The 23,002-nt window shown below is 42.7% G+C and overlaps 1 protein-coding gene across 2 annotated transcripts in view; it reads left to right on the forward strand.

Annotated features, from left to right (window-relative positions):
- Positions 1–23,002, forward strand: part of GLI3 (GLI family zinc finger 3) — a 268,725-nt gene that overhangs the window by 194,802 nt on the left and 50,921 nt on the right. Inside the window, exons 8-10 of one of the 2 annotated variants that reach the window (XM_012740961.3) lie at positions 7,990–8,203; positions 9,003–9,119; positions 10,611–10,751. In XM_012740961.3, the coding sequence (XP_012596415.2) occupies positions 7,990–8,203; positions 9,003–9,119; positions 10,611–10,751 (472 nt within the window). The remainder of the gene's footprint in view (positions 1–7,989; positions 8,204–9,002; positions 9,120–10,610; positions 10,752–23,002) is intronic. The other variant, XM_012740966.2, reaches the window with a different exon arrangement.

Below are 23,002 nucleotides of genomic sequence, written 5' to 3' on the forward strand. Positions count from 1 at the left end.
ATTAGGAAGGAATAGCAGGTGGGCTGGCCAGAGACCTGTAGGAGGATGACAGACCACCAGGGGAAGAGCTTTCTCCAGCTTTCTAAGAGGGTTGAGCAGGTGAAGGCCCTGAGAATGGGACGTGTAGGGCGTTTGAGAAACTGTCATGCTGACCAGGGCATCAAGGACAGTAAACAAGGGGCAGGTCAGCCCAGGCACAAGGTTGGCGACATGGGGCAGGGGCCAGGTTATAGCACAGTGTCTTGGACCAGTGATCTAAGACCTATAGGAAGCCTTGGAGGCTCCCAGTGAGGCCGGTTAATCTTACAGATGAGGAAACTGATGCTCAGAGAGGTTAGTGGGCTGAATCAAGGACACTCAGCTACTTATGTGACAGAACCATGAATTCAGAATGGTTGTTCTGACTCTGAACTTCACCAGAACATACTTCTTTATGTCTTAGAAATCCTCAAATGGGAGGCATGGCTAAAAGCATTGGTGGGAACTGCTCTTTATAATAGAGAAATAATATCTGATGATCTGAAGAAATTGACTATGCTTCTATTAACATGTGATTTTTCTAACCATATGTACATGGCTGACCAGTTACATGATTTGGGTGCAGACATGATTCAGGGCTGCACTTCCAGCCACATCTCAGTTGTCACTGCTGTTCGTGTTTGTGGAGGTCTTATCTATTGGGCTGTGTAATGGCCAGTAGCTTTTTAGTTTTGTAGATCGCTTTCATAATATAAAGCCTAATGTCTTTTTCTCCAAAGCATTTTTCAGAGTGTGTGTGCCTGGACGTAAGTGTTGAAAAAGCATGTGGGTCTTTATTTGCGTGCTCTTTATTTCTGAGCCTGGGCTGCATTTTCCAATAAACTTGCCCTAGGAACTTTTATAGATGGAAGTGGAAGCTTTATTTTTTTCCTCTCAAAGAGAAGCACATGTGTGCATGTATGTCTCTATACCCACACATACACAAATAATGACAGCATTTGGACTGTTCTCTGCAAAACTGGGGGGGGGAAAGGTTATTTGAATGGCAGCTGTCGTGCAGTAAATTCCACAGCTGTAACCAGAGAGTAGATAACCTTGTTAGTACCGCAGCCACAAAGTAGCCAGGAAGTTTGGTTTTCATTCTAGTGCCTCTCTCTCTTTTCTTGAAGTCAGTTTCTGACATTGTGGGGCCTGTTGCCTGAGGTTCCCTCCAACAATGGTTTCCTGAAAGGGTTAAGAGAGATGGAATACCGGAAAGTAAATATCCTCATTGCATTCTCCAGCCTGTAGCAGACGGGTTTATTGTGGCATGAAGTTTCTTAATCCCAGTGCCCTGACCTAGAGTAATGCATCCTAATGGAATCACACAAGTTTAAATCTTTTAAGAGTATTTTAGAAATTCAAACCTGAATGAAATTTAGCAATCGAGGCAATAGTAAAAAGTGTTTATAGGTGGCCGGGAGACAGAGTTGATTTTATATTTGAAATAAGACAGTTCCCCCAAATCCAAAGGTGCTACGTATTGCGATTTGAGTGGGCTTCCCACCCACGCCAGGGCTCTACTTGGTTTAGTTCTCTGCTCTATTCCCCACGTCTACCCTGGCCCTTTCCCCACCTACATTATGCAGGGGGACTAAAACCCTGGCACTGCGATCATGTGGAAGTGAGATATTCATTCCATGGCAGCTCTAAGGGAAGACTGTTATTTTAGGGAAGGGTTAAAATGTCCTGTGGGTTGAAATCATTAAACAAAAAATAGTGGCTTTTACCTTTTACTGTGCAGTTGTTGGGTAAAATAGCCTCTCCGACATCTTATTTTTCCTAGACTCTTTCCTTCATCTTTTAGGTACAAATGTCTTGAATATGGTAGTCAGCTCTTATTTACCCTTCCAGTAGAGAGGGCTGCAGCAAGCCAAATTTTAGTGCTTCATTTATTGTACTGTTATGAAGGACTCCAGGCTGCCCCCCACTCTCTTATTCTCTACTGTGTATAGAATTTCTGGAATGTTTTTGAAACACATTATCAATTCTTCTCCTATGCTATTTTAATTGTGTTCTATCAATTTGATTTACTTGAATATTAATGACTCTGAAAAGCCTACATCTATCATAGGGTTGAATAAATGTTTACTGATTGATTTTTCTGCCGTATGAACTTGGTAGTGTCACCACTTAAAGATCATTCCAGGAACTAAATATAAATTTGATTTACAAACGGGTCACAAGTGTTTCTGTACAAATGTTGACTCACATCACTTTCTTGGTGTGAAAAAATAATGTTTGTTGTGAAAGTCAGACATGATTATGCATTCCAAAGTTTTATGTTTTGATTACATATGTAACTTTAAATATGTAACTTTCTGGTTACGAATAATTTTTATTAGGAGATACAAATAGGATATGTAGAAAATACTCAGTTAACGTGTTGAGTGAGCGAATGCCATGCAGTGTGTGGACTTTATAACATTTATTTTAGTTGCTTCACATTTTTCCTTTCTATCCACACCCCCAGTTTGGCTCAGTTGGGGATAGTTGTTAAGATTCCCAGACAGGAGACTTTGAAAGGGAGGTGTTACTGTGCTATTCACTGAAATATTAAGAAATAAGGCCCAGTTTGCCAAATTGGATCAGTTTGTAAAAGAATGTTGACAAAACTTAAAGAATTTGGGAATTTTGTTTAAATCTTTGGAAAATAGAAGAACTGGTTTTCACTCAGACAGCAGTGTGTCGCTCACTTTTAACTCGGCTGGGCGCTGGGCATGAAGGTAGCACTGACCGTGAGCGGCTCTCCTTGTTTAGACAGGCTCAGAGCTCTGCGCTGGGATTACCACATCCAGTGGAGCGCCCCTTGCAATAAACAACACAGTCGCCATGAATCTACTCTAGTGTAAACTCCACATCTTTCTCCTTTTCTGCTCTTTAGTAAAATGAAGGGCAGGTTAACATTTCAATTAACTTCATCCTAGAAGTTAATTGTCATTAACTGTCATCCTAGAAGAGTGTTTCTCAAAGCATGTTGTGAGGAACACTGGTCTCTAGAAGCGCCTCCAAACCCTGTTGCAAACCACATCTGGGGTGGAGTATTTGGAATACAGTTCACGGATTAGCCGCCCCGCAAGGACTGTTTTATGACCTTGATACTCTTTTTTTTCCCTCCATTACACTTGTAGACCATGTCTCAGGAGGCCTGTGACTGAGTCAGCCACTGCTTGGAAGACCCAGGCCATCGAACACTTTCTTTCTACTGATCTTATTGACTAAATGTAGATTAGCAGGTAGAAGTCACATTTTTATAAATGTTTTTATTTTATTTTATTTTATTTTATTTTATTTTATTTTATTTTATTTTATTTTATTTTATTTTATTTTATTTTATTTTATTTTATTTTATTTTATTTTATTTTATTTTATTTTATTTTATTTTATTTTATTTTATTTTTTGAGACAGAGTCTCGCTTTCTTGCCTAGGCTAGAGTGAGTGCCGTGATGTCAGCTTAGCTCACAGCAACCTCAAACTCCTGGGCTCAAGCGATCCTCCTGCCTCAGCCTCCCGAGTAGCTGAGACTACAGGCATGCGCCACCATGCCCGGCTGATTTTTATATTATATATATTAGTTGGCCAATTAATTTCTTTCTATTTTTATGGTAGAGACGGGGTCTCGCTCAGGCTGGTTTTGAACTCCTGACCTCGAGCAATCCGCCCGCCTCGGCCTCCCAGAGTGCTAGGATTACAGGCGTGAGCCACCGCGCCCGGCCTTGTTGTTATTTTAAATTACCCTATCTTTCATGTAGTTATTTAGAAATGAAGTGAAAGCTGTGAATTTTTTAAAAAATAATACTTTATTTATTGTTGAATGAAGAAGATGCAGAATCAGAATATAAAATTAACGTCTTCATTGGCTCATAGATAGGAAAGAAGAAACGGGAACGGGAGGCCTTGAGGTAGGATAGCTCGGCTTCCGAGGGTTAGACTGTAGATGGTCCTTCTTTAGAGAAGACAGAACAGATTTTTTATAATTTTTGACAATGTTAATACTTTATATTTCTAGGAAATAGTGGATTGAATACATGAACTATTTAGGAAGTTTTGCTTAGGGCCTCTAAAAGTAGAATTTAATTCTGATCTTAATCAGAAGTCTGTCCTGGGCCGCTGCAGTGCTATAGAAAGAAGAGAATCCAGCCACTGGCTTGGGTTATGAATACTGTTTTACAGACATGTGGTCAAATTGTAGTTTTCAGAAGAAACATATTTTTCTTTGAGGTGGCTGTTCTGAATGTGGCAGACCAGAATAATGGCTCTCCAAAATGTTCAGTCCTAATCCCTGGGACCTGTGACTACTTTACCTTCCGAGCCAAAAAGGATTTTGCAGATTTGATTAAACAAAAGATCTTGAGATGAGATTATCCTAGTGGCCATAATATAATCTCAAGGGTCTTTATAGGAGGAGGCAGGAGGGTCAGAATTAGAGTCAGAGGAGGTGGCTGGAGTGATGCAGGGGCCCTAGCCAAGGAATGCTGGCAGCCCTGGAAGATGGAAGAGGCAGAGAACCTGGAGCTTCCAGAAAAATACAACCTGCCAGCCCGTTTTAGACTCTGACTTTCAGAACTATAACATAAAAAAAAAACAGTGTGTGTGGTTTTGAGCCACTAAGTTTGTGGTCATTTGTCACAGGAAACCAATACACTGAGGAAGGGTTTCAGTCACTCACTGAGTCAGTATTAAGTGCCTACTGTGTGCCAGCTCACTTGGCCTCCTAGAAGGAGAGAGAGAATGTAATTTTTGAGAGAGCACTGTGTGCTGCCTTGAGAAGAGAGTTAGACTGGGCAGTAGAGAATGACTGGGCAAGGAGGTGCAGAGGGACTGGTTTTGATGGGGGAGCCTTGGTCTAAGAAGGGCTCTCTGAGGAGGAGATGCTTCAGCCGGAACCTGAATGACAGAAAGGAAGCAGCACGCTGAGTTCTGGAAGCCAGAGGCTCCAGGCAGGGGACATAGCAAGCACTGACTTGCAGAGGGACTCATGCTGTGCCACGAGCCAGACGCTTCTTAGGATGCAGGAGTCCCCCTCTGCTGCCCTCCCTGCTTAGACTTAGAGACTAGGAGGCGGTGGTGGCTTGGGTGTCCTTATTTCCCAAGGGAAGTCCTCAGTGGGATCTTTCGTACGTTGATCTTGCACGTGGGAGGCATCGTTTTAGTAGAAAGGGCATCCTGTGTGTCATTCTGGACATCCCACACGCAGTGCCTGGTCATCTCCCATCCTCACTCTGAGAATTCTGCGCCAGCTCTCTGAGAGCAGAGGGCCCTTTACTCCCAAATCCATTAACTGCTTGCTGGGAGAGAGCCAAGAACTTTCTACTCCTGCCATTACGTTCTAAATGGGCTTTGTGATCTGGAGCAGGGCGGCCTTCCTACCTAGGGCACCTGGCAGGAGCCAGCAGCAGCAGAAGGGCTGAGGGCCGAGGGACAGCTCTTCTGGGTGCAAAAAAGGCCTCCATTATCACACCCTTGCCCAGGTCTTTGCAGGCAGAGAAGAGAGTGTTTCTGTTGCTGGCCCGTTACGAATAAGCCGTGAAGGCTGAAGATCACGTGTGCATTCTGTGTTCTCTCATGGCTCTTGCAGTTTGGTAGTTGATGTGAATTTTATAGAGCGTTTATTTATTGCTGGTTTTACCAGCAAAAAAGTGGCAGCCCCAAACGGGAATGTGAGCAAAATGTGTTGAAAGCCTTCACAACCCCTACCCATGCACCCCAAGGACAGGGAGGAACCTGGACCTAAGAAATTGTGGAAATATGGAGTGTCATTTTTGTCTTCCTACATCATTTAAGAAATGTACCTACCCTGTCCAGCTATTAATGTTTGTGAATTACCTATATAGAAAACCAAGGGCATTTTTTTGCCTTGTGAAATGTTTTTTTTTTTTTTTTAATGGTCCTGATTTTTAATTAGGCACTGACTTTTTTAAACCCCAGAATATTGCGCCTCCCAGACTTAGAAGTGTGAATGACCATTGGGGCCTTCTCCCCATCCCCGCCGGAGAGTTCAGGCTCCTGGAACTCTTGAAAAGTGTGTGGAGGGACATGCAAAGTCTGTGTGACGTTGTAATTATATGTGAAATGGGTTTTGTTTATTTAATGAATAGAATGAGGTAGTTACACTTAGTAATACCCATTCACCCAAAGGAAGGGGGGTCGTTAAATCATTGTGTTTTTTGATGAATGGCTTGTACACTGAGAAATAAATTGGACAAACTGGCATAGAGCTCAGTGAACATGAAATCAGCTATTAGAAGAAAGCTTGTGAACAAATTCTGAGGCAGATATGCATCTTTTGATTAATGCCCTATCAATCATCCACACAGCTACCTTAGCTAAGTCCTGCTGTAATCACTCATGGTTGCTTTCGGAAACACTGGCAGAAACCATAGCGCTGCAGAAACGGAATATTATTACTGATTTCTCCCTAACTTACTGTGAACAATGACTGTTTTCACCACGTTTCTGCTTGCCTTTATTAAAGAAATACAATATAGAATGAAAAGAGAGTTCCTCAAAGCCTGGTGAAATTCTCCTAGGGTATTCTTAATGATATTCAGTCTTAAATGGGCAAGCTATTGTAATGGAAGGTTCTCTGTAGGAATAATAGTAATGTAATCCCATTGAAGCTGCCGGTTACAGATTGTAGTCAAATAGGCAAAACGTAGAGTCACATTAATGAACAGAGTGGTATCTTTGGAATTATTACTTAAAGTTGTTGAAATGGTTTGAATTTTGTTATTGTAATTATTTTATTCTCCGTTAATGTGCTTAACAGCCATAGTAATTAACCCACCAGATTGGAAATTTGCATGAGTTCTAACTTTGACATTACAAGAACCCCTGATTCTTTCTGGGTATTACACAGTAGGATGGGGGAAATACATGCATATATATATATATATATATATATATATATATATATATATATTGATTTCACTGATTATTTTTTTAAAAAGAAATTGCTATGAATGCAATTATTAGTTTTTCATGCATTTTTAAGCCATTGGCAAATTCCTCAAGAGCACTTCATTCTTTCAAAGAGGATTTGATTCTTGAACTATGCTGGCACAAAGAGCAATTTGGCATTGCCTACCAGTCCGGAAATCTTTAGGTAATATCACCCGCTTCCTCCGGACTTACTGTAGCCTGGGAAATAGTGTGGCGTAATAAAGCAGTGACAGGCATTAGCATGCATAATGGGCTGTAATAGACATTTAATGCTGTTTAGCTGGAAGAGGGAGCTGCGCTCTCCCGTTGGAATACTCCTCTATCGAAGCCTATTGATCACCGATTTCAGTGGGGAGAGGTTAATCCATCAGCTTCTGTAACCAGACGGCACTGATGGAAATTCTTTAGGTGGCATTCTGGATGAACCAAGCTTTCCATCTTTACAAACAAATGAGTGATATGACAAGCATGGTGTTCAAAACACATTTAACCAATTGATTTTCTTTCCTCTTGTAATAAGATCTGGAGACATATGAAAGCACGCGGTGTGAGCTAAGATTAAAGGAATTGCTCCATGCACAAGAACACACGGAGCTAAGAGCCAATAAAAGTACTATAAAGCATGTAGTCACCCATTCTCTTTTTTATATAAAGTTTGTTATTGCAATAAATAGTTATTATTGAGCTGATGCCTTTTATTTCCGTTTTGCAGAATCTTGTTTTAGGTCCACGTGTATGTGCACAGGCACATGCGTGTCTTGTCTCTGTGGTCGTCTTGATCCTGGACGTTTTCAAGATGTTTGGCAATAATCCTTTCTACTGTCTCATTTAAACAGACACCCAAAGGAAAGGGTGGGAGGGCATTAAATCATTGTGTTTTTTGATGAATGGCTTGCACACTGAAAAAGTAAATGGACAAACTGGCTAATTTATATGTATGATTTTGATGGTAAAATTATGGCTAGAAAGCTGCAGGTCTCATTAAGTGATGGCCTCTCTCTCTCTCTCTTTTATCTCCCCACACGCAGCCCTGCCTTGAGCTTCACCTACCCTTCCGCGCCCGTCTCCCTCCACATGCATCAGCAGATCCTGAGCCGACAGCAAAGCCTGGGCTCAGCCTTTGGACACAGCCCCCCACTCATCCATCCTGCCCCAACTTTTCCAACACAGAGGCCTATTCCAGGGATCCCTACGGTTCTGAACCCCGTCCAGGTCAGCTCCGGCCCTTCCGAGTCCTCACAGGTGAGAGGGACGGGTGGATGAGCCGACCCATGCTGGTGAGCAGAGGAGGGCCATGCCACCGTGCTGGTGCCTTGGTGCTCTCGTGGCTTGCTCACCGGCACCCTGTCTTCTTAGCCCTGGGGACTGTTCTTCAGTCTTGGTGAGCGTGTTGTGTAGATCCTCCTCATTAAACAATAGCTCCTTCCACCAGAGTCGTTTTCTCGGGTGTTTAAAAGCAGGCCTCTTGATACGGCTTCACTCCGCCCTGGTGCCGTCTGCAACCCACACCCGTGTAGATGCAGCTTGTGAATGGATGCATTGTTCTCCTTTGGTCACTGTCTGCTCCCTCTGCTTCAACCGCAGTTGCTGCTCAGCATCCTGTGATACTTTAAGAATAAAACTATGCTCTGCCCTCTGTTCTTCCTGCCACACTGATATTGTTTGGAGGAGACTCTGGATGCTCTAATTAAAGAAGTTCACAAATGGTTCATGTTGATTTCCTACCCAGCTCACAACTTTGTTCTTTTCAGATACACTGTTGGAGCTCATTAGAGCCTAGGGCCCCAGCTCTGTTTAGCTTTTAAAAGCCCTGGGAGTCTATACTCAAGAGTTAAAGAGGAAGAGCTGCCTCATGAATGTATTTTTCAGTTTTGAACACATTATCTGAACCGTACTACCATGCACCATGGGATCGGAGTGTTGTCAGAACCGTTGCTTTGGTGCCCAGTAAGCCTGCTTGTCTCAAGTCACAGGTTTTAATCCTGATACCACTCATTGATCAAAACCTGACTTTTGTCTCTGGCCCTGCAAATGCAACCAGCAGAACAAGCCCACGAGTGAGTCTGCGGTGAGCAGCACCGGTGACCCCATGCACAACAAGCGGTCTAAGATCAAACCTGATGAAGACCTTCCCAGCCCAGGGGCTCGGGGACAGCAGGTAGGACACCCAGACCGTGCAGGGCAGCTCCCTCCTCCCTCCCTAGACCTGGTGTCTTTTCACAGAATCGCCCTGTCCACTGCATTCGTGGCCTTGACTGTACTGAACACGTTTGGTAAAAGGCCAAATCTGGTCATCTGATAGGCTAGCTTCTGTAGCTCAGAAGCAAATACCTCCAATGCAGAAAGCCGCGTGGAGCATACCTTCTTGATAGTTTAGGCAACTTAGGAGTGTAGGCAGCTGTAGTTCATAGTGTAAACAGTTGGATTAATTTGATGTGCCCAGGATTTAGTACTCATCCTTGATCTTGGACCTGAATTCCTGAGCTCCTGGCCCCAAGCCTGAGCTGGGGCAGAGCTGGTATTGTTCCATGCACTGACTATGTCCTTATTTTCTCTTATTTTGCTACTTCCTACTTGCCAGGAGAGCCTGGAGAACCAGAAAGGATCAAAGCACAACTAATCTAACCTAAGGCTAGATCCTGGTCCTCCCAAAATCCTGAAAGGAGGAGTTTAGAAATTTCAATCTGGACTCTACTTCTAGTCATAGAAAGTCTCTGGGCCTCGGTTTAATACTGTGTAGGTTACGCGCATAACACATCTCATGGGGCTCTCGTGCTTGACAAGAGGAACTCAGTGCTGTCATCAGACTGCTTTAGCCTGAACTTCCTTTTCACCAAGAACTTGGAGGATGAATAAATTGGTGTCTTGGGTTCTGAAATGGATCCTTTCGTCTTGCATTTTGCTAGACAACAACCTTGCTTCAGTACTGATATGCAGTTTTTAGCTCCAGATTGGAACCTGAATCTACACACCTAATTATCTCCCAGAATTCTGGAAATTCTTTGTATTTGCATTGCTGTAAAGCTGCTATAGCAGACTAGAGAGGTTTAGGTGCTGTGGGAGGTTTTGGGCCTTGGAGGTCAGAGGGCATTATCCCTATAAAATCCACAAAGAGCCTCACAGTCACCAACAGCAGGGAAAATAGAAGTACAAGTAAGCCATTTTCCTAGATTGCAAAATTTAAGAATAAACAAATGGATATACTGAAAAGAATTAAAACAACTAAACAAAATAGAAGGACCGGACTTTGGGGAAAGACCTAATTCAGTTGCTTCTCTTCTGGGTTTTGTCTTGTGTTTGTGTGTTTTGGTGGTTTTTTAGCTGACATTGGAGTTTATTTTCAGGGCAGCAAAGTTTTGCCTCAGCTTTTCCTCCTCATTATGACTTGGGCTGTTGTCTTGAATCATAAGCTAAAATTCTCAGATATATGTGGGAAATCTGAGAAAATGCACAGAAACGATTTCATGTGTTTGACTTCTTTCGTGCCCCAAATCCAGCTGGTAGACCTGAGCTCTATTTTATTTTCATTGAAACATTGCATTAGGAGGAAGAAAAGTCTAAAGCAGGTTTTTACTTTCTCTTCCTCCCTCCCATTGAGTCTGATTCTTTCTCCCTCTCTGCTCCCTTCCCCCTATCCTCTGCCTTTCAGGAACAGCCCGAAGGGACAACCCTAGTCAAGGAGGAAGGGGACAAAGATGAAAGCAAACAGGAGCCGGAAGTCATCTATGAGACCAACTGCCACTGGGAAGGCTGCACCAGGGAGTTCGACACCCAGGAGCAGCTTGTGCATGTGAGTAGAGGGTGGGCAGGGACTTGGCGTTGCGACTCCGTGACCCCTTCTGCGGAGGTCAGCTTCTCTGACCCCGCGCTGAGTCAAGTTTCTTAGCTGGCAGCACTGCGAACTGGAGAGGGCTTTATGACTTCCCGAGAATAAAGAAAAACTCCGAGCCACAGTGCTTGACCTGTTCAGTCAGCTAAAGCTTAGTGTAAAATTCAATAAAGTCTTCAATAGAGAGTGTAATGACTCTGATCCCGTAAGCCAGAAAACACTATTTTGAGTTAGCACTTTGATGGTTATTGAGTAATAGTAAGCTGGACATGAATTATTATTAACCTTTTAACCAAGTTTGATTCCCCTTCCCAGACCCAGTAACAATAGAAAAAATTTTCAGGGTGGGGGGAATTCCTGTTTTCCTCTCCCGATCCCTTGAGGCCTGAGGACTCTCCCGTGTGATTTTACACAGCCATTAGCGCTCTGTGTGAAGGCGGCTCGCACAACTCCTTGACTTGAGGCCAGCCCTTGTGGGGTTAGTCTTGTCATGGAAAAAGTTATATGTGGTTTTAAATGTGTTTAATGATGTGTGTTTTTTAAAACTGCAGTGTGGTCAGATCGAGAACCACCCCTTCTCTTACCACACCAGGTTCAGAAGTGTTTTAATGACCCTCCTGTGCATCATTCTAAATAGTGTGGTGCACACACAACCCCCAACCCTCGCACCTCTGTGAGTCACCGGTGTCACCAGTGCTCGCTGTACCTGGCGCCTTCTCCAAGGCCAGTGGAGCTTCCCTGGCAGATGGGAACAGGAAAGGGCATTCACATAGAATCAAGAATCAAAAAGATACAGGTCCTACAAATTCTGGGCAGAAACATAGGGGCCTGTGGAGGCGTTAAGGGTGGTTTGCTAACTTTGGCAGTTTCTTAAGCTTCTAATAGGATGGAAAATCTGACAGAGAAGTGTTTGCTGGGACTGCCTCCTTCTCTTCCACTCCCTAGAACTCTTCCCCTTTCCCTCTCTCTCTCTCTCTTTCATTATCCACTCTATTTTCTTTTACAGTAATTTTGTATTTTTGGATGATCTGTATTTTCTGTTGCATTTAAACCACTAAAATTATAAAGTCACTCTCATATCCCTTGTGTCATAGGCTGCATGAGTTTTTGAAGTGTGTCTTCCGCCACTCAGCCCGTCCTATGTAATACACACCACACGTACACACAGTTATATTGTGGTGTTAAACATACAGTTTGCTAGGCTTTGAGATTGTTATATGCAGAATGTTTTGAGGACTTAACGTGACATCAGCAGAGTCCTCCCCCCACCCTGTTTCTTTTTTTAATCATGTCTCCTTGTAATTTTAGAGGAAGAATTATAGATTTATGAGCACAGCAAAAAACTGGAAAGTCAAATGTTTTTAATTAAGGTATATTTCCAGATTTTTCCATGAACTTAATTTGATTCTTTCTCTTTAATTTGTTGCAAGTGTTATTTTTAAGCCAAGCCTGACTTAATGGCCCTTTATTCTTGCTGATTGTCTTAATGGAAACCACAAAGACATTGTAATACTCAGGAGGGAAAAAAAAAGTTTGGAATTTTTCTTTTAATATGGGGAAATATTCCCAAAGAGTAGCATGTGCTATGAATAGCCTCAGTGATATAATGAGTGAACAACATACACAAAAAGAATTATTTGTGTAAAAGCTGCCATCGTAGAAAAGATGTTGGTAATGCTGCTCACTTTTAAAAATACTCTCTGAGGAATGATACAGTCTCACAATGCCTTTTTGGAGGATAAGTCATCGTCATTTACAAGGAGAGCTGGCTAGCTGGTGCAAGCATTATCAAATGAGGAATGATGTAGGAGCATATTCTGAATCAACATTTTAAAATGAACTGCCTTCCTTATAAGAGGCCAGCTTTGCCATGACATTTTTGGGGGTGTGGTAGTAACTTAACCCCTTTACCTCCTCGATACTTTTAAAAGATGGTGAAATTGCAGGTATTTGAATTTAATCTCAGTGGCCGAAGGTCTCTAATGATATTTTAAAAGAGAGACCTTTTAAAATATACTGATATTTTAAAAGAGAGAGTAAAGGGAAACCTGCTTAAGCCAGCGACTAAATAAGCACCATATTGTCTGCTCTATGGAAACTATCTTTAAAAAATATGAATGCACACATATACAGTAGGATTTTTTTATTCCAAATTAGTTAGAAGAAATTCATGTCAAGATTAGAAGAAAATGCAATGTGTTACCTTTATGATATTAATTTTAGTCTGAGACAAATTCTGTGAGTAAGTAAACTTAATTAAGTGAATTAAAAATTATAATTTACAACAATATAAATAAAGACACTAGTTTATATCACTTATTTTCCACCTTTTTCCTTATTGTCTGAAATGTGGAAATTCCAAATCTGTGTGTTTAAATTGATTTTACATTGCGTGACATACGGGTACTTTTGTACTCATGGGTGTGACTGTTAGCATTTGCGGTGGCCTGGTCTGGAATAGGTGCTTTATATTTTGTCGATTGAAGGAATAGCTACTTTAAGTCCACTTAATTACTTCGGTGGCAGGTGGAATAAATAGCAGTTGCAAAACCACATTTTGGGGGGCAGAGGGAAGCATTAACAGTTTCCATTCCTGTGACTTTTGTTGGCCAGAGGACATTTTGTGAATTAGTTGAATTTTCATGCCACATACAACCAAGAGGCAAGGTGTTAAACCATTCTGATGCTCTGCCTTATTTATAGCCGTGACCCATTCTTTTCCCCCTCTTACAGTTAATAGAAAGATTCATGATTCTTCATGGTTGTCTATCTAGTGTCTGACAGTCCCGACTGCCTGCTAAAGCAAGTCACTATCTATAATTGATATCCTTCCGGGGAATAGGGTGCTGGCTGCAATTGAAGGGCTTTGCTGAAAGCTCTTAAATCCTGACAAGTTCTCCCCTTGTTCTGGTTCAGTCGCTGAGATGCACGGTTGGAATTCCGGAGTTATTTGAACTTGGTGCAGAAGGGAGACATGTGTTTCACATTAGCAAATCACAAAGTTGAAGAGGAGAATTAGGAACTCGGCTGACTTTGCCCGCCAGGTAGTCTCATTTCCAGTGTAATGCACTCCATGTACTCTTGAAAAGATTACCTCGTCCATTACTGTCCGAACAGATGGGCTAAATATTGCCTTTCCTTTCTCTTCTCCTTTATTTCAAGCTCCTCTCCTTCTCCAATTATGTGTTTATTCGAGGTGGCTGCTGGGGTCTTTATCACTGGGATGTTTAATTAATTTCTCTTCCCTGCAAGATAATAATTGGGCGTAGTTACTCTCAAGCTAGTATTAACTTTGCCATAAATTTACTTCTATGACCTGAAGCTAAGAAGATACCTGCGTATTTTGCTTAACCGGTTTTTACTGTACTTTGTCCCTTTTTTGGTGTCAGTTAAAATAGAAGGGAACAAGAAAGCAGGAGGGGTACATAGAATAAAAATGAATTTCAAGTACATTTGATTAAGACTGAATTTATTATTGATTTGTCAGGTTGCAAGTTTTTCCTCTTCCATTGAAATCTGAAAGGCACATATTCTAACATCGCAAAATAAGTTGAAAGTGCACATTTTTCCTTCGATTTTAAATTAACCAAACCTCTTTTCGTTGTGCATTTATTACAAAGGACATGAATGTTACATTTAAATGTGTTTCTGAAAGTTGTAGAATGTCAGTTCTCAAAGTGTGATTTGCTTTTGCTTTTGCTTATGTTAATGGATTTAGCTTGTGTTGTTATGTAAAACAACTCATTCTGGCTTCTCCCATGGAAGAGGGATGCTTTCCATCCTTACCAAGAGCCTTCTCCCTCTTGTTTTAATCTTGTCCTAGAAGTAAGTTCCATCTTTGGCTCTTTGATGGTCGAGGCGTCTGAAATACGCACAGCATGCAGCACAAGTTAGTCTCAGGTCCCCCAAAACCTGCACACTCTCGTTGTGAATGACATTGTATATATTACCGCTGTTTGGAGAGGCTTTTTTGAAAAAGGAAAAGGAATAAATGGGAAGAATCTTTCATCTCAGTGTGGAATCATCACTGCTGAGAGGCTAGTTATGCTTGAAAATGTCAATGCTGAGATAGAAAGAATAAAAATAGCATAGTCACCATACCTCGTGTCCACCTGTTTACTGTGCCTCTGGAACTTTTTGCCCTCAGTTTCAACAATCCAACCCTCTATTTCTGTCTAAGAAATAACACATATAGAATATTGCCCCCAAAGGTCTTTAAAAAATCAAATTCTTTTTTAACAGTTGTATTCCCTGGCCCATTCCCCAGCAGAATGACCTGCAGAGTCCTGTGGCAATGATCCTAGGGCACATGGTCTTTTACCTGTGGGGCAGAGCCACAGAGAACTTGAGATGTATTTATATTAGCGTCCCGCTTCGACTGGGTGGCATTTAAGTCTCTGTAATCCTCCATTTGTATCTCTTAAGCATTGTGTCAAAAATTCACCTTTTTGTAGAGTGATTAACCACCTACTTGGATTTTAAATGCTTTCATATGCTGCAAATTTTGATCTCTAAAAGCAGGCTGAAGTTTCCTTTATCAGAAGAATACAGTTATAATCACCTTTGCTGCCATTTGGAAACAAATTCTGTACATCAGCGGCATGAAAATGAAAGGCTTTCTTTTTAATATCGTACAGATTTAGATATAAAGAAAGCACATCTAATTTGTGAAGAATTGATGTATCCGTAGAAACGTGAGGAAGATTTAGGATGTGAAGACATTATTTTCATATTAATACCATGATCCTAAATTTGCATTTTAAATGTTTTCCGTCTAATTTTGATCCCTTTGCTAAAGTTGCATTGTGTATCCTTACCTAAGAGAAAATTGAGTTTAAGATGTGATAGGGGTCTCAGATAGGAGACAGAAATTAGTTTTGTGTGCACATAAAACCTAAAAATGAATGAGTGGAGATTTTGATCTTATTTTCCCTACATAGAGTTGCTAGTTAATTTAGTTACTCTAATTATTTGGAAACATGGCATGTAAAATATAGACTAAGAATTACGAACTTCAAAGCCATCCTTGGACAATTTTGCCTTAGGGGTCACATTCTCTTTAAAGTTGCTGACTAAATTGCACCTGCAGAAATTGTTCCCATAAAGAGACATTTGGGAGATCAGACCAAGTGTATAAGGGGCATGTGGCCCACCCGCTACAGCCCCCCCAGGCCCAGCTGGATTTCTGAGTGGCAGCCCCATCTCTGCCCTGACTCTTGGGATGACCTCCTTGGAACCATTTGACCCTTTAGAATGTTATTTTCTCACTTATCATACTGTGAAACAGCCGTGAAAATAAACGCTGTCCCCAACGTCCAAGGCCAAGCAGAGATCACATGCAGTAGGCCTAATGAGAAACAGACAGAGGGTCTGAAAGAGGTCAGTCTGCTGCTCATTGTTTTATGTGTGTGTGTGTTGCAGGGCTGAGTGGGGGAGGAGAATGCTGTGGCGCACTGTTGGTTTTTGTGGTTTCTGTGTGTTAGCCTCCAGGCTTATTTTATGTTAATTGTCGCTAAACGGGGACAAACACTTGACTGAAGCCAGGAGAGACCCCCTGGTGTTCCCCAGTGCCTCTGCGGAATAGGACTCAGCCAAGATATTTCACCTCCTTGAATCTGTTTTAGTCAAAGCAAGTGAAGGATTTGAATTAGATGGAGTTGGATGGTCCTTAGCATAGGGATGGCCGACAGGTTTCCTCTCAGGTGCCAACTTCAAGCGAGCAGCCACCTGGAGAGCTGTGCTCAGCCTTGGAGGGAGGCTGGGGCTGGGCTGGGGTAGGGGACAGTGCAGTCAGTTAGGGATGACTGCCCCCAGGTGGAGTTTAGGAGGAGGCAGTGTATACAGCCCCTGCAATATTTCATCAAAATCTTTACCCGAGTAACTGTTTCTGCCATTTGGGGAGTGTTTTCCTACTGAAAGCTTTTTGATTGGTTCTCAGATGTATCTTAGGTGAGATTCTGGATCATGCCAATGATCAGTCTGCTGGAATGTTCTGTTTGCACCCAGTTCACAGAGGGGGACGATGAGTGCTCTGGCTGGGCTGCGTGCCTCAGTTGAGGTATACCTGCCTGCAGTGGGTGTTGCTGGCATAGTGTGTGCTCCTGTTGATTAGGAAGAGGACGAGCCATGAGGAGCAGACCAGCCGTTTGCTCAGCGGCTCTTCCTGAGATGTGCAGAGCCCGGGTGCTGCCCGCAGCCCCAGCTGTGTGCGGGCATGGGACTGACACCCTCAAGGACTGGACGGTCTACCTAGGAGGGGGAGGTCAGGACACATAAAAGCATAGCGCGCACAATATGGGGCGGGACGTAATGGAGCCATAATGTGCAGTTGAGTTTCTAGAAGCTCTGAAGAGGGATATGGGAAAAGGCTTCAGGGACGAGGTAGGAAATATGACTAGAGTCAAAGCAAGTCAGGCAGGCAACCCATGAGGCCTGATTATTATCATTATTGTTACTATTATTTGAGAAAAAATAGCACCCAATCTGTGGCAGTACAGTGTGAGTGAGTTTCAAAGCTGATGGACCCAGGGTTCAAGGCGTGCTCTCCCTGCAGACATGTCACATTCCCCCTCCGACCCTCAGTTTCTACATCTGTGAAATAAGGAAAATGATAGTATTTATCACATAAAATAGTGAGGGAATTAGCAAAAAAAAAAAAAAAAGCGATTTTCCTTATAAAAGAGAAAAAATTTGGACGTATTTAGAGGCAGCTCTGTCCATGCATGTCACCTATAAAAACAGGGGTTAGGTTGCTATTCAGGCAGTGTTTGGGTTGATGTGTCAGCATGAAATGAATAATTACATAAAGATGTCCACTAGGCCCCAAGTTCATGCAGCAGTACAAGGGAAGAACTAAAGAAATCTCTGGGATTCTTTGACTGTAGGTTCCTCCTTGCTCTGCAGTGGGCTGTGTTGAGATTCAGAATCTTCCTGTTTGTGTGTTCTGGTGTCCTAAATCCTTTTGGAAATTGTCCTTGGTGATTACCCCAAACCAAGGTTCATCAACTGAAGTGCACTGAGGCAGATCATTCTGTGTTGGTGGGGTGGGGTTCTGTCCTGTGGGTTGTAAGATGTTTAACCTTATCCTTGACCTTGTGGACAACGAATAGATGGCATTGTGCCAACCAAAAATGTCTCCAGATTTTGTCAGATGTCGCCTGGGGGACAGAATTGCCCCCGGTTCTGCCCTAAATTTTCCTTTTGTAGTGTGGAGGAAGGGGGAAAGATAAGAAAAAAAAAATTTGTGGTTAAAGAAAAAGTTTCTCCCTGCTTAAATGAACGTTAGAGTGTTAACATTAAAAAGAAAAGTTAACCTCATTAAAATGTCTCTAGCAAAAATCTATTTAAGTGTGTGTGTGTGTGTGTGTGTGTATGTGCGTGTGTGTGTGTATGTGCATGTATGTAAACTGGTAGAGCTTAACTTAAAAACCGTATTTGCCAAGGTTAGGCACTCAGTTCTCAATGAGGCCTGTAACCAGCCAAGCCTTATTTCTTGGTGGATAAACTCCATCATATTTCTGTTGTAACCCAAGGAAGTCACTCAGACCCCAACTTCTGAAATAATGCAAGGGCTCCTGCTTTGACATAAAACAGTTCTAGGAACAGAAAGCAGTTTTCTAATGCAAGGACTTCTTTGAGATTCAGGGACATTTAGGCTTCTCTGGGATTAGCCAGAGACTACCACAGATGAATTTTTTCCCCCTAGAACAATTAATGTCAGGAAGAGAAGAGAACTGTAAGTGGCATATCCTCAAGAGACTATGCATAAGCCAAGGCCTTAAACTTACACCAACTCCACCCCAACCCCACCCAGCTACCAGAATAAGAATTAATCGTGACGTGTCTGTGGGGAGAACAAGCCTTGAATTGAACCCCAGGTCCATCAGCTTTGAAACTCACTCACACTGTATTGCCACAGAGTGACAATGGCAGGCAAAAGCATTCTTTCAGATTGGGTGCTATTTCTTCTCACATAGTAATAATAATAGTAATAATAAGTGAGTGTGGAATGGATAGAATGCTGGACAGCGTGTTGGAGCTCTGTCTTTTATTTCTACATCTGCCAAAAACTGTTTCTGACTTGAAGTCTACCTGCACCTCCTTCAATCCTCAGTGTCTCATCTGTAAAGTGGAGATAATAATATCCTTTCTACTTTTCTCACAGGGTTTTTAAATTTGTTCTTTGTGAGGATAGAATCAGGTCTTATAATGGAAGTGCTTTATAAGCTGGAAAGCATTATTCAAACATAAGGAAGAACAGAATCCCTGGGACATAGTACTAATAAACCCAATTAACTGAAGAGTGGGGAGATTAAGGTGATTTTACATGAAAATGAAAAAAGAATAATAAGTAGACCATTGATTTGGTTGTGTGGGCTGACTTGTGTAGGCCATTGATCTTGTGTGCTTACTTAGCTGCTAGTGGTCATCACCACCACCTGGTGGCCACTACACAAATTGCAGGCACAGTGTCTAGCAGAAAAAGGCCTCCTGCATTTAAGACCTAGGGAGCTGCAGTCAAAGGAGGGGGAGGATAAGATCTGACACACATGTCTCTTATGCCTATCTCTTTGCATAAGGGAAACACACAGGGCAGGCTCTTCTGAGTACTATACGTGTACAAGCAGGGCAGTGGGAAAACAAGGTGAAGGTATGACAGAAAGGTCTCCTGGAGATTAGGTTTGAACATGGTCTTCAATAAATAGGTGGATTTAAACAGGGAAGACCATTGCAGGGGGGTGTTAGGGATTCTATGTTGAGAAGACAGCAGAAAGAAGTTAATGGATGCAGAAGGTATTAGATAATTTTATCTATGATTGTGGCTAATATAATAAAAGGTTTGAGTTTTTGACATGTCTTTGAATTAGAAATATAATTACAAAAGGATTCGTTTCATGCTTTTTGGCTGAAAAGTAGTAAGTAATGCAGTTAGAGCAGAACCAAAGTGTGTCTGGGAGGCAGAAGGCTAGTGGGAGATGAGATTATGGAGTAGAGCAGCACCGTGTCATGGGAGATGAGATGTCTAGACTAGAAGTCTGACTTTTATTGCAGATGGAGTAAGGAGAATTAAATGTTTTTGATGAGAGAAATGGCTTGAGCCACCATGAGCTTTAGAGACATTGGGGCTGAGCTTTGCAAAGCCCCAGAAGTTGCAAGTACCATGTATTGAAGAAGGCAAGAGTAGGGTGGGTAGGGCAATAGTGGAAATTATTTTTTAAAATAATTTTTAAAACTTTGGATGGTAGCTTGAAGATATACAATTACAGTTTTGGCAGCTAATGTGGTTGTTGCAGATGATGATCAGAGAGAAGTCAGAAGTTTCAGAGTTGCTGGCAGAGCACCTGGGAGGTGGTTTTGCTTGTGGAACCCCTGTCTCCTGCTGTGTGACCTCAGGCTCTTTACCTAAGGGCCCTAAGATTCTGTTATCTCTCTCCATTTTATTTTATTTATTTTTGAGACAGGATCTCACTCTGTCCCCGGGCTAGAGTACAGTGGTGTCATAGCTCATGGTAACCTCAAACTCCTGTGCTCACGTGATCCTCCTGCCTTAGCATTCTGAGTAGCTAGGAGTACAGGCGTGTGTCACCATGTCCAGCTAATTTTTCTATTTTTTTGTAGAGACGGGTCTTGCCTTGTTGCCCAGGCTGCCCTCCAACTCCTGGCCTCAAGCAGTCCTCCTGCCTGGGCCTCACAAAGTGCTAGGATTACTGGTGGGTGAGCCATCTTGCCTGGACTGTTCTCTCTCTTTCAATTAGGTTTATCAGGGTTGTTAGGAGAGTTATCTTTGATAACTTGGGGAAGATGACTACAGTGCCAGTCAAGTTTTCAAGGCCAATTAGTAATGCTTTTTGGGGGATTATCATCATTTTTCTTTTCTTTTCTTTTCTTTTTGACAGAGTCTCGCTTTGTTGCCCAGGCTAGAGTGAGTGCCATGGCGTCAGCCTAGCTCACAGCAACCTCAAACTCCTGGGCTCAAGCAATCCTTCTGCCTCAGCCTCCTGAGTAGCTGGGACTACAGGCATGCGCCACCATGCCTTGCTAATTTCTTTTTTCTATATATATTGGTTGGCCAATTAATTTCTTTCTATTTATAGTAGAGACGGGGTCTCACTCTTGCTCAGGCTGGTTTCAAACTCCTGAGCTCAAATGATCCACCTGCCTCGGCCTCCCTGAGAGGTAGTATTACGGGCGTCAGCCACCGTGCCCTGCCATTTTTTTCATTCTTTTGTGCTAAATAAGGTGTGCCTTATTTTCTAGTTGCGAATACACAGTCTTGAGTTCTGAAAGTGTCTTCTCAATCAGCAAAGCAAAACTGCACTCGCTGGCTTCTGTTAGATTCCCAGGATTGTTTTGAGTGGGCCACCTCCCAGGCCAGCATAACCTGCCCTGTCTAGTCTCATTTGCTTCCTGCTTTCTCCAGCCTACCTAAAAACAGACTAGGTGTTTCACGAGGCACTACCTTGTGCTTCCACTCATGTGACATGTCCCAAGAAGGTGCCGAGGGCAGGCAGGAGTGCCCTGGTTCATGAAGAGCAGGTCTTTCCTGGTGGCTTTTCCTGGGGGCAGGGCAAGTTCTCATACCTTCCCCTGGCCTGGTTTCTTCTGCAAGATAAAGTAGTCAAGCCACTGCCCTCCCTGTGTTCCTCCTTGTGTTTAGCAGAGATAAACTTCACTGGAATCTCAGTACTGAGCCATTTGGCTCCTGGCTGCAGCTTTAATTGGTAAAATGCAGATTTTTTTTTTCTTGATCAAGAGGGGATTATTCTTGTTATCAGTCCAGAGCATCTTATTTCAAGATGAAAAGCGTTTACGGAATTACAGATGCCAGCGCTTGTACAAAGCTTTTTGGCAATTGACAACTCAAAGAGAAAGTATGATTTATTAGCCTGTAATGGCTATCCCTGAGCAATGGTCTAGGTCCTACTGATTTGTGAAATTGCTTAATGTGAGCTATGTCTTGTGCCACTCGAGCCTTAGGTTACTCAAATAAACTTAGAGTCTACGTTACAGGAAATGTTCCGAGAGAGGAAGAAAGAAAAGGGAGGGGGAAGAGGAGAAAGGTGGACTCTAAAATCCATCTTGGTGGTGCCTTTACAGTAGTTTGGCTGATAAGCCAGCAGAGGGAAGATTAATAACGAGGCTTGTCGCTATCAGTACCTGCTTGTCGATTCTCTGTAACAGGGCTGTCTGTTCAGCATGGAAATTATTGATTAAATAAAAATTGCTATTAGATTGTGATGTGATCCATAATCACAAACAATGGTGGACATTCCTCTTTTAGATCCCCGGCCATGCATCAAGTTGTTTCTTTTTTTTCCCTTGCCGTAATTTATATTGCGCTGACACTTGGGCTCATTCGGTTTATCCTTTCTGCTCGGAGGCACGAGCGGTGGTGGACTGGCAGGACGCGGGGGAGGAAGGGAGGAGAAAGGACAGCCCTGCTCAGGGCCTGGCCAGCTTATTCCCTGGGCTAGAGTGAAAACACTGATCGAATACACATCACAGAGTGTGCCATCTTGAGGTGTACAGTTCAGTGGCATTTAGCACACTCAGTGTTGTGCCCGTCACCACAATCCAGTTCCCAGACATTGTCATCACCCCACAGGGTGACTCTGCACCCATTATACAGTCACCTCCCACCCCGTCCCACCCCCGGGCCCTGAGAACCACTAGTCTGTGTTCTGTCTCTCTGGATTTGTCTATTCCGGATATTTCATATAAATGGGATCATACAATATGTAACCTTCTGTGTCCGTCTTTTTTCACTTAGCATTTTCAAGGTCCATTCATGCCGTGGCATATATGAGTGCTCTCTTCCTTTTTATGGCTGAATAATACTCTGTTGTGTGGCTGTGCCACGTTTTGTTTATCCATGCATTTATTGGTGGGCATTTGGGTTGTTTGCACCTTTTGTTTATTGTGTTACGAACATTCACGTACAAGTTTTTGCATGAACACCTCTTTTCAGTTCTTTTGGAGATTTTTTTCAATCCTCAGGATTGGGATTGGTTGGCCATGTGGCAACTCTATGTTTAACTTATCTGAGAAACTGCCAGACTTACAGCAGATTTTAAGCTGTCTTGTACAGGCTCTGCCTTTTTCAGGTGGTCTCACCTCCACCTTCATTAGGCTCCTAGAAGCATGCCCCGTTCTGCGCCCCCTTGCCCGGGTCCTGCCTGCTCTCCCCCAGGCCGGGCTCAGGCTGGCTAGAC

The sequence above is a fragment of the Microcebus murinus genome, chromosome 9 (assembly GCF_040939455.1).
Source record: "Microcebus murinus isolate Inina chromosome 9, M.murinus_Inina_mat1.0, whole genome shotgun sequence".
Lineage (NCBI taxonomy): Eukaryota > Metazoa > Chordata > Mammalia > Primates > Cheirogaleidae > Microcebus > Microcebus murinus.